The sequence below is a fragment of the Enhydra lutris genome, unplaced genomic scaffold, assembly GCF_002288905.1.
Source record: "Enhydra lutris kenyoni isolate GAN:26980312 unplaced genomic scaffold, ASM228890v2 scaffoldscaffold19, whole genome shotgun sequence".
NCBI classification, from domain to species: Eukaryota; Metazoa; Chordata; class Mammalia; order Carnivora; family Mustelidae; genus Enhydra; species Enhydra lutris.
In genome coordinates this window covers 20,005,033-20,018,260 of record NW_019154103.1, presented here as the reverse complement: position 1 = coordinate 20,018,260, position 13,228 = coordinate 20,005,033, and the positions used below count along the sequence as shown (strand labels likewise).

Sequence of the window (13,228 nt, the reverse complement as noted above, 5' to 3'; positions counted from 1 at the left end):
GTAGCTTGCCTTTTCATTTTGTTGGAAACTTCCAACTTCTTAACCCGTTATTATGCAGAACAGCTTCTCTACTTCTCAGAAGTCTTGGCTCCGGCAACATTCGAGCCCACAGGGCTCACTTCTATGCTAAACAATTATCCAAGTATTTTTCTAAATAAAGACAGTTATTTTGTGAAGAGAAATTCTGGTACCAGCTGGTAAAGGTAATATAAATGTCTTTATCTGATCTCAGGCATCTACAACATCAGCAATACTCTACATACCTTACGTGTAATGGAAATTATCTGTGAAACATAATTATGCTTGAGAAACACAGGCAATATTACCAAATTTATTCCAACATTTCAACATCCGAGGTAAAATAATTGCAGGACACTGTGTTAAGCTTGTTTTAAAAAAGGTTTATTTGTTACAAAATGTTAAATACTAAAACTAAAAACATATAAATTCAGGTCAGGCTATATTAAAATACACACATACCCTTCTTAGCAAAATTATTAAAGATTGAATTAAACAGATGCTTTAAATAAAATAAAGTACTCTTGAGGAAATTTTGTTCTTCTAATTAAGTATGTCAATGTAGTGTTTTTAAAATTGGAATTGAAAAGTTTAGCTGTCTTGGAAGTTCCATTTATCCAACTGTTCGGTTTTCTGCCACTGCCCAGTGTGAAGCTGCCAGGCTCTCTGGACAGAGTGAATTTCACTTACATTACTGAAACTTCTATTTTATAAGCCTACTCTCTTATAATAGGAACAGAGAGCAGTCAGAAGTATACAAAGGGTTATATAAGGTGAAAACCTGGCCCAGAAAGAAGAGGCCTTAATTCTATCACACAGTATCTTCTCTAATTAAAATGTTTGGTAAATATATTGAAGCAGAGATGAACACAAAGCATACATTCATCTAGAAATAATCTTTCAATTAAAAAAAAAAAACTCAAAAAGAGCACTCATTTCTCCGAGAGAGTTTGTAAGTATTTCTAAATTTCTTGTTATTTTAAATTGAGTTAATTCAAAGGTACCGAAGAGTCTAGGTTTAAAAACTAATTTGATTACTTTCTGACTAGCTCTGAAAAGCCACGACATCAGGGTGGTGGAGTCACTCACACAGGTTGTAAAGGACTTTTCATAATAAAATCTACATGCTCAACCTCCATGGAGCCCCAGCTTTCAAATTCAACTTCCACTCCGATCAAACAACCTCAAAAGTATCTATGGTCTACGTAAATGTGAAATAGTATTTTCAAGCAAATACTTTATTTTGCCTTAGAACTTAATGTTTTTCAATTTCCTAGATCAAAAGTTACTGATTTAGAATTTTAAGTGCTGTAATTCACATAGGGGAAAGACTACCTTAAGAAGAACATAAGGCTATCACTGTGTTTTAAAAGATCTCAAATGTGATGAATTTCTAGAAATCTACTACAGTATTTATTCTTTACAATGTTTATCCTTATCAAATGGGAATTGCCAAGAGTTGATTAACTCAAGTGGTTAAAATACAAAAAACATAAAATGCATTCCGGTAACCTGCAGCAATACAATCTAATTAAAGTCAGGGTTCTTGGAAGATATATATAGGGTGTTTTTACTGTTGTACTCTAACAGTGTTGACATACATTCAAGGACTAACTGTATAGCAGTATGTTTAATACTGTGATATAAAACTAATCAAACCTTTGAATAGCTGGAAAAATTCGGTGTTCTTGAAAGTCATTAGAAATTAGAAGAAAAATATATCCCAGTACTGAATTACAGATGAAAATGATGTTAACAATAAACAGTAATCTGGTTTTCCATCTCTCAGCTTACAAGCTTCTGATGTAATTATTTTTGTTGACATGTGATACAAGAGAAACTATAATTCTATCCTAGTACCATTTTCTCTCTATGTACTGAGTCTTTGATTTATAACCTTTCTCTTAACTTACTGGGTTATCTTGAACGACAAGATTCCTGCTACTCCTCATTAAATAACTTTGCGGTCCTCAGAAAGAATTCAAACAATTCAAGCCGCTGGTCTCCTAAGCTTAGTAAGTACACGAAACAAAAAACTCTTAAGCCACTGATTACAATTTCTCTAGAAGGCAACTCTTCCTAGGAGCATCTTTATAAATGCGTTTTAAATTCACACTGGTCAGTTGCTTTTACCAACATCCAGGTTTTAGAATGAGCAAGAAAGCATTTCTTCCACTGTGACAGAGCCAGAACTGTGAGTGTTTTAAAGCTGAGTAAACACAAGGCATGTCTCCCTTGCCTGCTGAGGTGGCAGCAGAGAACCCCCCCCCTTGTAACCCTCCACTCCTGCAAGAGGTCCTCAAGGTTGGGAAACCCCTCGTGATCTCTTCCTTCCAGCAAGCCTCCTTCTGTTCCCTCCATGTCAGTGCCTCTTTTTTGCTTTCAGTGAGAATGGTGGTTAGCAAGAAAATATAGTACATATCCTGCTAGGAGACACACATAATTTGGGGAGCCCAGTATAAGGTGAAAATGCAGGGCCTTTCTTTAAACATTATTAAGAATTTCAAAATGGCAAGAGCAGAGCCTCGAACCAAGCATGGCGCCCTGTGTGACGACACAAGTTACACAACCTTAAAGCTAGCCCTGTTTAGGTTTCCTGCCCAATCAGAATCCCACAGAAGAGACAAGGTGGCTCAGTTCGGTAGTCCACATTATAAAAAAAAATTTTTTTTTTCATGATGGTTCGAACACTGTCACTGATTTGAAACCATGTGGCGTTTCACTTTCAAAATCCCATGCAAATTTCTATTCCTAAGATTTCAGATTGATCAGCTTTACCCTAGATTTTTTGTTATTGAAATAGTCATACTTGGTCTTTAAAATGCCCCTTATTTTAATAGAGCAATTTATCAGACATAGTGAACATTTTTAATTAATACTACATGATTTTGTTTTTAAGTTTCAACATTACTTAACTGGGAGGGGTATTAATATCACTAAAGCAACAGGGCATCTTAAAGGGAAAAAGAAGCTGTAGGACAGCTTTACATACTAGGATAGTGAAGCCTTGGTTTTAGCCTATGGTCTATTTTGTTCCCTTTTAAGATCACAGTAGTAGTTTTTTTTCAGAGAACTAACAAACACATTAAGCTGTATGGTAATTTTTTTTAACGCCCGTATTGGTTTCAGTCACAGAATTTTACTGGAACACAGAGGTATCCCATTCTTCTGCTTCATAATGATAGTAATAATAATAATAATAATAATAATAATAATAATAATAATAAAAAGCGTATGCATATAAAAGCTCCGGGTTACATTACTAAGCAACGACATTTCCGGGAGTGAATATACTTCCTGTATTCCGCAAGCTGCTTCAAGTACATATTCGAAGGCCATCTGTGCTTTTCAACAAAACTGCGTTCTTCCACTAAAATTTTTAGAAAAAGAATGTTAATTGCATATATTTTATTTTGGATCAAGTTTAGATATTAACTATTACTGATTTCCTATTTGATAGAGGAGATCTGTGCTCACCTATATATCCCCTACCTTTCCCTCAATGCTTTTGGTTAAATCAGTCATCAGGATTTAAATTATTACGTGATTTGCAACAATACACTGCTTCATCAAGTACTATGCATATTCTTTTGCTTTTTCCAAATGCTTTTTCCAAATCTCATTTGTCTTGGAGATGATAACAGACTTGTTTTTCATTTAGTTTTCTTTGTAGCCACCTTGCCCTCCCAAACTCTAAGGCCCTCTCAAGTCTATCTTCCACCCAGCCACAGTCACCGGGCAAGCTAACCACTCCTGAGGCAGCTGCTGGCCCCTTCTCCTCACAGCCCGGCACTCTCCGGCTTTCAAGGCCTGATTCCTGCCTCCGTGTTGGATCGCTCTGCTCTCAGACTCCAGCCCTTCACTCAGTTTGTTTTTCCCTTCTGGTGAAGCACTACCTTTATTAGCTCCCTGAAAAAAGGAGGGTAGGTCTGAAGTATTTTTGAGACCCTGCATGTGATGAAACATCTTTATCCTCCTCACACACGATTGATAATTTGGTTTGGTACAGAATTCTAGATGGAAAACTTTCCTCAGAATGTTGAAGACAGAATTCCTCTGCATTCTAGTTTTCAAGGTTATTAAACACTCCTCTACCATTCAGATTTATAGGTCTTGGCAAGTCATCTCTGTTCTTTTAAAACTTTCATATTTTTCTATTTATAGTTGGTGTTCTTGCACGTCTCAGGGATGGACTTTGTTCACTCATACCGCTGAGTGCCTAGCAGGTCCTTTCAGTCTTAAGACTCGGGTCCTTTAGGACTAGGATAATTTCTTGTATTACTTCCTTGATATTTTCCTCTTCACTGTTTTATTCTGCATTAACTTCTTTAACTCAGATACTTCATCTCCTGGATTGAGCCCCAAATTTATTAAAAAAACTTTCTCTCCTCTTAATCTTTTTGTCTCACTTTTTGGAAGATGTCCTCATCCTTATCTTTCAACTTTTATGTACTTGTTTAAACTCTTCTATTTATTTAGGGTTTTTTTTTTGTTGTTATTTTGTTGTTTTGTTGTTTTTGTTTTTTTGCTATCATGTTTGTAATTTCCAAGAACAACTTTTTTTTTGTCCTGTTTTCTACACTATGATAAAGCATACATAACATAAAATTTACTATCTTAGCAATTTTTAGGTATATAGTTCAGTATTGTCATGTACATTCACATTATGGTACAACCAATTTCCAGAACTCTTTCCATCTTGCAAAACTAAAACTCTATACCCATTAACAACTCCCCACTTCCCCATCCCCCCATCCCTGGCAACCATCATTCTACTGTCTTTGTGAATATTGTTTTTTTTTTAAATAACATTCTCTCCTGCTTTATGAATTGTATCTCTTATTCACTGACGATATTAACTTCAAGATTTTTAAAGGATTTTTTTCTATTCTTTGTTCCTCTAAATTCTTTCTCTTCTGTTTTATCAATTTTATTTTGGTTTTGGTATCTATCTTTCATGTTAGGTATTGCCTAAAATATCTGAAGATCCTCAGTTATATCCTTACGTTTGAGAGTGAGATACCAGATGGCTGTTTGGGTATCTTGTGGTCATGGGTAGGACTTACTGACTGTAGGAATAATTGAGAAGATATCTGTTGGGTCCACAGACAAAATTTCCAAATGACTGCACCTACATATTTTTTCTCCAGGGCCAGAGAAAGATGCTTCAATCTCATGCTCAGAGTGTGGGAGTCAAGGCAGCAATACCTGGTGCCAGAATTCTAGAACCTGGACACAGGAAGGAGGTTGGCGGCTTACTATACAATGTGTACACTTTTGCATGATCCCCATGTTTTCAGTTCAGCTTTTTTTTTTTCAAGACTTTATTTATTTGTCTGACAGAGAGACAGCAAGAGAGGGAACACAAGCACAGGGAGCTGGAGAGGGAGCAGTAGATTCCCCGCTGAGCAGGGAGCTTGATGTGGGACTTGATCCCAGGACTCTGGGATCATGACCTGAGCCGGACACATAATGACTGAGGCCCCCAGGTGCTCCTTCAGCTCAGCTCCTTAACCTAATCTTAGCTATACCTGGAGTTTGTGATTCTAGAATTCTTTTGGTTTAATTTCTCCAGGAATAAATCTCCCATCTCCAACAACGATGAAAGAGAAGGAGTTGCCTGCCCGAGTGGGATGGGGTGCAGCAAGTTCATAGTTCATAACTTTCTTCTTCTTTTTTAAAAAGATTTTAATAATCTTTAAAGTTTTTATTTATTTATTGTAGAGAAAGAGCACACACGAGCCAGGGGAGAGGGAGAGAATCTCAAGCAGACCCCATGCTGAGCGCAGAGCCCGACGCAGGGTTCAACACCAAGACCAAGACCTAGGCCAAGCCCCAGAGTCTGATGCTCAACTGACTGAGCCACCCAGGCACTCCCTTCTTCACATCTTTCAACCAGTTCTACTGCTTTCAGCCGCAAGCTTTATTCTGCTTTCTGAAATACCTGGTCCCTCACATTTCTAAGACGTCTTGGTACTCTGCTGAGTGAGTCAGCTTGCTTCTCATCAGCATTCCCTTCTGTGGGTACTTAGCTTTCCTTCTGCTAAGTCAGTTCCCACTTCCCCATCTATTGTGTGACCACATATATGATAATTTGGACTAATGAGGTCATGATCCAGGCTGCAGGACTTGGATAAAAAGAAATGACCTGCCAGCTCAGGGAAGTTAGCTGTAGGATTCATTAGTAAGCAAACGTGACATAAGACTACTCTCTTGGTTAAGATTTAAAAAAAGAGAGAGAAAAGTTATCACAGATGAGCTCTGGTGGCCAGCAAAAACCAAAACAAGACAAAAAACTCCACATATATAATATGTAACATAATATCAAGCTAAATTAAACTGTGAGAATATTGAATCCACAAATGCCAAGAGTAACTTATATTCCTATGCATTGCTGTTTGTGTTCAAAGAGTCCAACATATAAAACATACCTAACACTGAATGAGCTCTTCAACTGAGTTCTGCTCTATCAATGCCAGCATTAACACAACATCTTGTCTAGTCTCACTTTTCACTTCCCAAACACCTTTAAAGAAGAAGAATTCTCAGGCAAGAGAAAACTGTTCATAGAATTCCAACGATAACTTGGTAATTTTTGAAACCAAAGGTGGAAAATCATTGAAGGGAGCTGTAAACAGTGACAAGAACCCTTCCAACTTCAAGCAACCATGTGAGGCAGTTCAAGTGTGAAACAACAGGGAGGAGAGCTGACTAGAACCTTCGGCAGGACACGTGCTCCCGTAAATGGGCTGAGTTACTGCTTAGGTCCAGGTTGCTTCCACGTGGGAAGATGGGCCCAGGGCAGCCAGATCTTCCAACTTTTCCAAAGAAGCCAGAAATTTGATTTTTAAGATATGCCATGTTACAATTTTTAAATGGTGACACTAAAAATAGGTAATACCGTGTAGCCCAAATAAAACCCGTTGGCAGACTGTATTCAGTTCCTTTCAAACTCCAGATTCCTAGTTTGTGACCACTCAGTTAGACTATCTAACTCTTCCCTATCCACCAGGGGCTTTTATTCTCTGCCCCCAAGGACATATCACAGCAGGTCCTGAACATAAACAGGTACCAATTAAACTGCAACATTCAGAAGACGCTTCTAGTTCTCATCAAAGGAACAGATGACAATCAAGAACACAGTCTCATCTTCTTACCCTGCCTTCTCAAATTACACCCTGGAGTCCGGCTTCTCACTATGCCAGGTGGTCATAACACACTTTACAGTCAATTGTGTAAGTAATAAAATAAAATAAAATAAAAATTTATAACACAAAGGATTTACAGAGTACATTCTCCTAAGCTTGTACTAGTACTCCATGTGTAGCATTCATCTATACAAGACAGTAAATGGAAAATAATCTTATTTTTCTTTTACAAATGAAGGGAACCTAAGGCAGCATAACAAAGGTGGTTCTAAAATCACAATGTCCACTTGTTTCATTATGAATTGATTTCTTAAAAAATGACTGTATTAGAATGTCCCTACTAATGGCAAGAAGCATGCCTTCTCTTTATGAACGGAATTAGTTTCTTTCTTTCTTGCACAGAGCAGATGGTTTAGTAAATATCTTTATTCTGCTTTACTAAGTTTCTCTACTGCACTAATAAATAAGTTCTATTTAAGAAGGCTCTCAATAGGCATACGATCTTTGTCAACCAACTGAATATATCTGCCCAAAATAGACTGTTTCCTGGTTTCCTTATCTGTCTAAGAAGATGAAAGAAACCAGAGACTTTCAAATATTTTAGCAGCAGATTATCTTTTACAAGTAAAATTTTATGGAGAACAGCAGATAAAACAGAAGATAAAAACTACAGGCTAAAGGGCCAGGGGGTCTAAGAACTAGACTTCAGCCTTCTCTTCTTCCTTCCCTCCTCTTCCCTCAGCCTCTCCCTGCTCTCAGCCCCCCACCTCAGAAAACCTTCAGGTGTCTCTATGGACATCCCTGCTTAGAGTTTAAAACTACTTAACTAGGAGATTTTTTAAAAAATTATTTCCTGAGCCTATTCTAAGTAACATGAGCAAACCATCGTATCTAAACTGACCGTCTCCTCTGATGACTATTCGGTTCTCATTTTCTTTCTTCTTATGCAGCATTCAGGAGCTCACACTTTATGATTGGTTTTAATCTTCACAATTCGCCTTAAAGATCACATTATGTACACTCTCTGTTCAGTAAGTTTTGCAACATTTTCTGACCAATTAAACTGTTATTCCCGAGGAATATAATAGATTCCTATACAGATACGCTTAAATAAATGTACATATCAAAACAACTGAACTACATATTATAAATAATAAATGGCAGTTACAATTTCCTTCACAAGAAAAAATTTTAAATCTGTACTATTAAAATTCTGCTTCTGATTTAGGTAGTGAAAACCAAAATATTGTTTGTCACAATCAAATTCCACCTGAGGCTACCTTATCACTTTACTTCAGAAAACAAGGTACACTTAAAAATGGATGGGAGCTATAAAACAATCATTAGAAAGCTTCTTGTGTAACACAGGTCAAGCTATTTTTATAACCAGGTGACTGTAAGTTAAAGTGTCCTCAATTACCCCACTGTGTAGTTAAGAAGAGGAAGGTATTACACTGACTTTTTTTTTTTTTTTTACTTTTTGTTTTTTAACAACTACTATTCCTACAAACTACTTCTTAAACCTAAGAGCAAAGAACGAAGTTTTCTTTTCAAAACAGTAATTGGGAACCTACCTGAAAGATCCTGAAATTCAGGCTTTTGGCTGAAGATGAGGTAGTTAGTAGCAATGAAATGAAGCAGCCAGGTTGAAAGGCAATCCGAGTGGTGAAACTGCAAGAAAAATGGAAAGTGAAACAATATTGTATTAATAACCATGCAGACATCCAGACAATGAATAGGTGGAGAGAACGGTCTGGAAGGATTTGTGTAGAGCGGGACTCCATACTGACTGTGTCCACATGTGACGCAGCCTTCTGCCTACTCTGAGAGCAGAAAGGAAAAGGGAGATTATTTGCATGTAATAATAAAATTACATCAGGGAAGAGACAGGATCAAATGGATAACAAGCCACTGGTGCTAGAGCATCTCAATGTCTTGAACAGAGGCACACTGCATCAGTGGTTAAGAGACTCCTTGAGGTTCTTAAGGATTTCCTTTAAGCTTTTAATCTAAGGTCATGGCTGTCACTAATTGCACTTATGGCTGTGTAACAGAGATATGATTATGGTTAGCGAAGGTACATCCTTGGCCATATCTAAACAAGTTCACCCAAGGGGCAAACTGAAATATATTTTGTGAAGGAAATGTCATCAACCTAAGGGCATGGGTTTCAATGTAAACATACCTCTATGAGAAGGTTATGTCTGAGCAGTTGGTTTTATCTAGGATATAGTTAAGGGGATGCTTTTAACTAGGATGTAGTTATATGCTCTTATGGTGAGCCGGATTTCCAGCACATTTCTCATTCTGAATTTCAATAGCTAATGGAAGGGAAATTGAAAGCACTGTGGCCATGACATCCTCACCTTGGTGCCAGTTGTCCAGTGATGCTCACCGATCCATCTAACCTCTCAACTCAGACTACATAACGTGCTGGCAGGCCACTTTGATACATGAGTACAGTTCTTTTTTTTATTATTGTGGTTAAAATGCACAAAATATAAAATTTACCATTTTAACCTTCTTTAAGGGTACCAGTGGCGTTAAGTACATTCACATTATCATGCAACCATCACCACTATCTATTTCCAGAATGTTTTTATCATCCCAAACTGAAACTCTACACTCACTAAATAATAACTCCCCTTCTATCCCTTCCCCTAGTCCCTGATAGCCACTATTCTAGTTTTCTCTCTCTGAATTTGACTATTCTAGATACCTCACAGACCCTGACTTATATAATAGGTATGCTTATTCTGCCTGGTTTATCGTACTTAGAATAATGTCCTCAAGTACCATCCATGTTGCAGCACATATTACATCATTCCTTTTTTTTTTTTAAAGATTTTATTTATTTATTTATTTGACAGAGATCACAAGTAGGCAGAGAGGCAGGCAGAGAGAGAGGGGGAAGCAAGCTCCCCGCTGAGCAGAGAGCCAGATATGGGGCTCGATCCCACGACCCCGGGATCATGACCCGAGCTGAAGGCAGAGGCTTTAACCCACTGAGCCACCCAGGCGCCCCACATCATTCCTTTTTAAGACTGAGTAATATTCCACTGTATGTATATACCACATTTTATTTATCCATTCACCTGTTGATGGACATTTAGGTTGTCTGCACCTTTAAGCTAAATATACCTCTTTTAAGGAAACTCTAAAGTATTATATAAGAAATAATGCTAAATCGAAGAAAGATTTATATCTCAAATCTTAAAGAAGAAATTCACGTATTGCTCTTTTAAAAAGTTATAATGTGGGAATATTTTCACATGTTAAATCCACAGGTTCCTCTACTTTTCATTATACAAAATCAAAATTTTTGAATTGTAAGATACTTTATGGTTCATTGGATCCCACATCACGTTTTACCAATTTTTATTCGCCTTAACTTTAAGCAGATAAATGTGAGTGATCTCAAAGAGATAGAACAAGAATGTGTAGCTATTTTAACAGAAGCCACCAGCACGATCAGATGATTAACCCAAAGCAGATAACCTACAAAGAAAAGTTCAGGACATCACCTAAGGGCTGTGACTTTAAGGAAAAGGTCGATCACAGAAATGAATAGCTAGCTACAGAAACATGGTTAAAATGCAGAATTTTAGTTTTGACCAAGATTCAAGGTATCATAACTATCACACACAAGCACGAGTGGGGGAGCAGAGGAAGAGCTAGAGAGAATCTTAAGCAGACTCCCCATTGAGCATGAGCCCGAAGCTACTTGGGGGCTCAATCTCACAACTCCAAGATCACAACCTCAGCAGAAACCAAGAATTGGATGCTTATCTGACTGTGGCACCCAGGCGCCCCTGACAAAGCAGGTTTAAACAACAAAAATATGAAATACAAAAATGTAATACAAAATGTATTTTGTATGAAATACAAAAAAAAAGAAACAAAAAATGAAATAAACAACAAAACAAAAAAGAAAGGCTTTAAAAATACCATAAACACGGGGCGCCTGGGTGGCTCAGTGGGTTAAAGCCTCTGTCTTCGGTTCAGGTCGTGATCCCAGGGTCTTGGGATCGAGCCCCGCATCGGGCTCTCTGCTCAGCGGGGAGCCTGCTTCCTCCTCTCTCTGCCTGCCTCTCTGCCTACTTGTGATCTCTGTCAAATAAATAAATAAAATCTTAAAAAAAAAAACCATAAAAACAATGCATTTAACAGTTCTATAAAGAATAATAGTGGTGGAAAAAATACCCAGAAACTCACAAGGAAAAGATCAGAAAACTGGTAGCCTGTAGCAGCCAAGTATTAACGTACAGATTATAAAACATTGAGTTTTTATAAATAAGATATTGAGTTTGAAACTTTAATATGGTTAGCAGGACTTCAGAGGAATCACCAAAGTTTGGCCAGTTAGGACAGAAAAGGGAGGAGAGATAAGGAGATGTCTACCTGAGTTCAAAGGACTGAATCTGATTAAGGGAAAGAAGCTTCTCTTGCATGTTCAAAGTCCAACTTGGGGCTGGGTGGCTCAGTAGTTAAGTGTCTGGGATTAGCTCAGAACAGGATCCCAGGGTCCTGGGATCCAGCCCCTTATCCGCCTCCTGCTCAGCGGGAAGCCTGCTTCTCCCTCTCCCACTCCCCCTATTTGTGTTCCCTCTCTCACTGTGTCCTTCTCTGCCAAATAAAAGTCCAACTTGATGGAAATAGATGAACTTGAAGGTAGAATCATGATAAGGAATTGAGAAACATTAGGGGAAGGGAAAGGAGGAAGCAGAAGTGAGAGAATACCAAAGCGCTCCACTGTATCAAAAGTATGAAGGATGCTTTCCTGATAAACAATGAAAAACTAGCAGAGATGACAGTAGAGCCCCTGGAGATTTTGATTATTCAAAAAAACTACTCCAAGTCTAATTCTGCTAAAAGACAGTTTCACCTCCCAGAAGTCAGAGAAACAATGAAGGAAAAATTACCTAAATTCTGACCAACAGTATGAACTGGCTGGTGAACTAAAGCCTCAAAATAGGAACTTCCAAGAGAACTGGCAACGAAAATGATCCTGTTATCTTGGATTTGTAATTGTCAAATTGGGGACCACCAGGAAGGGAATAAAGAAAAACTGGTAATTGGAGGCTTAATCCTATAAATTAAAAAAGTCTTCAGAAACAAAAAAGTAAAATTCAAAAAGGTCTGGTATCTTAAAATTTTAAAATTAAAGAGAAATAAATAAGGATAATTACACAATCAGAAAGCACAGAGTCAGGGAAAACAGGTCAGGAAGAACCACTGACAACGCAATCATAAATGACACCAGTGAGGAGACCTGTACGCATGTGCACGCGTGCGACCTGAAACATCAATGCAACCGGACAGGAAGTTCTTGGGTACAGCTACTAAAAGGACACGATGAGATAAGGAAAGAGAAGCTTCTGATCATTTTTTTAAAGTATGACAGACTTGGTAGAATAGTATGGAAATGATACAACAAAAATGAACAGAGGCTGTAAAAAATACCAGAGAGAATGAAAAAGAAATTTTAAACTAAATCTAGAAGTTAGCTATTTATCCCAGGCTCACTGTAAATAAATTACAAAGAGAGATCAAAGTTACTCAGTTTTGTTTTGTTTTTTTTCTGGTTTTGTTTTGTTCTTGTAGCAAGAATTACTATCACACTGCACTCGCTGGGTCAGAGGCCCTTGTGGTGTTGGCAAAGGGCTTAGCCCTCGTGTGCACACTGCCTACACTTGTGAGCTCAATGGCCAGTCAGTGGCCCCAGCTCCAAGCTCCATCACTGTGCAGAAGGTTACTCAATTCTTTTAATTTGTTTTTAATCCTTAAAATTAAATATATAAGGTTTTAAGACTTGATTATGAAAGAAACAAACTCCAAAATAGTTAAGAAGACAGTAAGAGAAGACCTAGAGGCTTTAAATGAATTCCCTTCTTTGCCCAGAAATACACATTATTGATTTAGGAATTCATCTCAACGTGGAGGCAAGCTTTTAGCGGTCTGTCCTTTGCCACTTTATGTGGTTCCATTTCAGCAACTTGAAGACAGAGTTGTCCTATTTTTCTAATTTCTCTCCAAGTTGATAGGGATCACCAAATGCTGTA

General features: G+C 37.7%; 1 protein-coding gene across 1 annotated transcript in view; it reads right to left on the bottom strand.

The window, feature by feature from the left end:
* Positions 1–3,108: 3,108 nt before the first annotated feature.
* The window catches only part of LOC111148400 (Rho related BTB domain containing 3), a 52,704-nt gene continuing 42,584 nt past the window's right edge, over positions 3,109–13,228 (bottom strand). Inside the window, exons 11-12 of the mRNA XM_022504917.1 lie at positions 8,741–8,837; positions 3,109–3,388 (exon numbers count right to left, since the gene is read on the bottom strand). Of these exons, the coding sequence (XP_022360625.1) occupies positions 3,273–3,388; positions 8,741–8,837 (213 nt within the window). The 3' untranslated portion in view covers positions 3,109–3,272. The remainder of the gene's footprint in view (positions 3,389–8,740; positions 8,838–13,228) is intronic.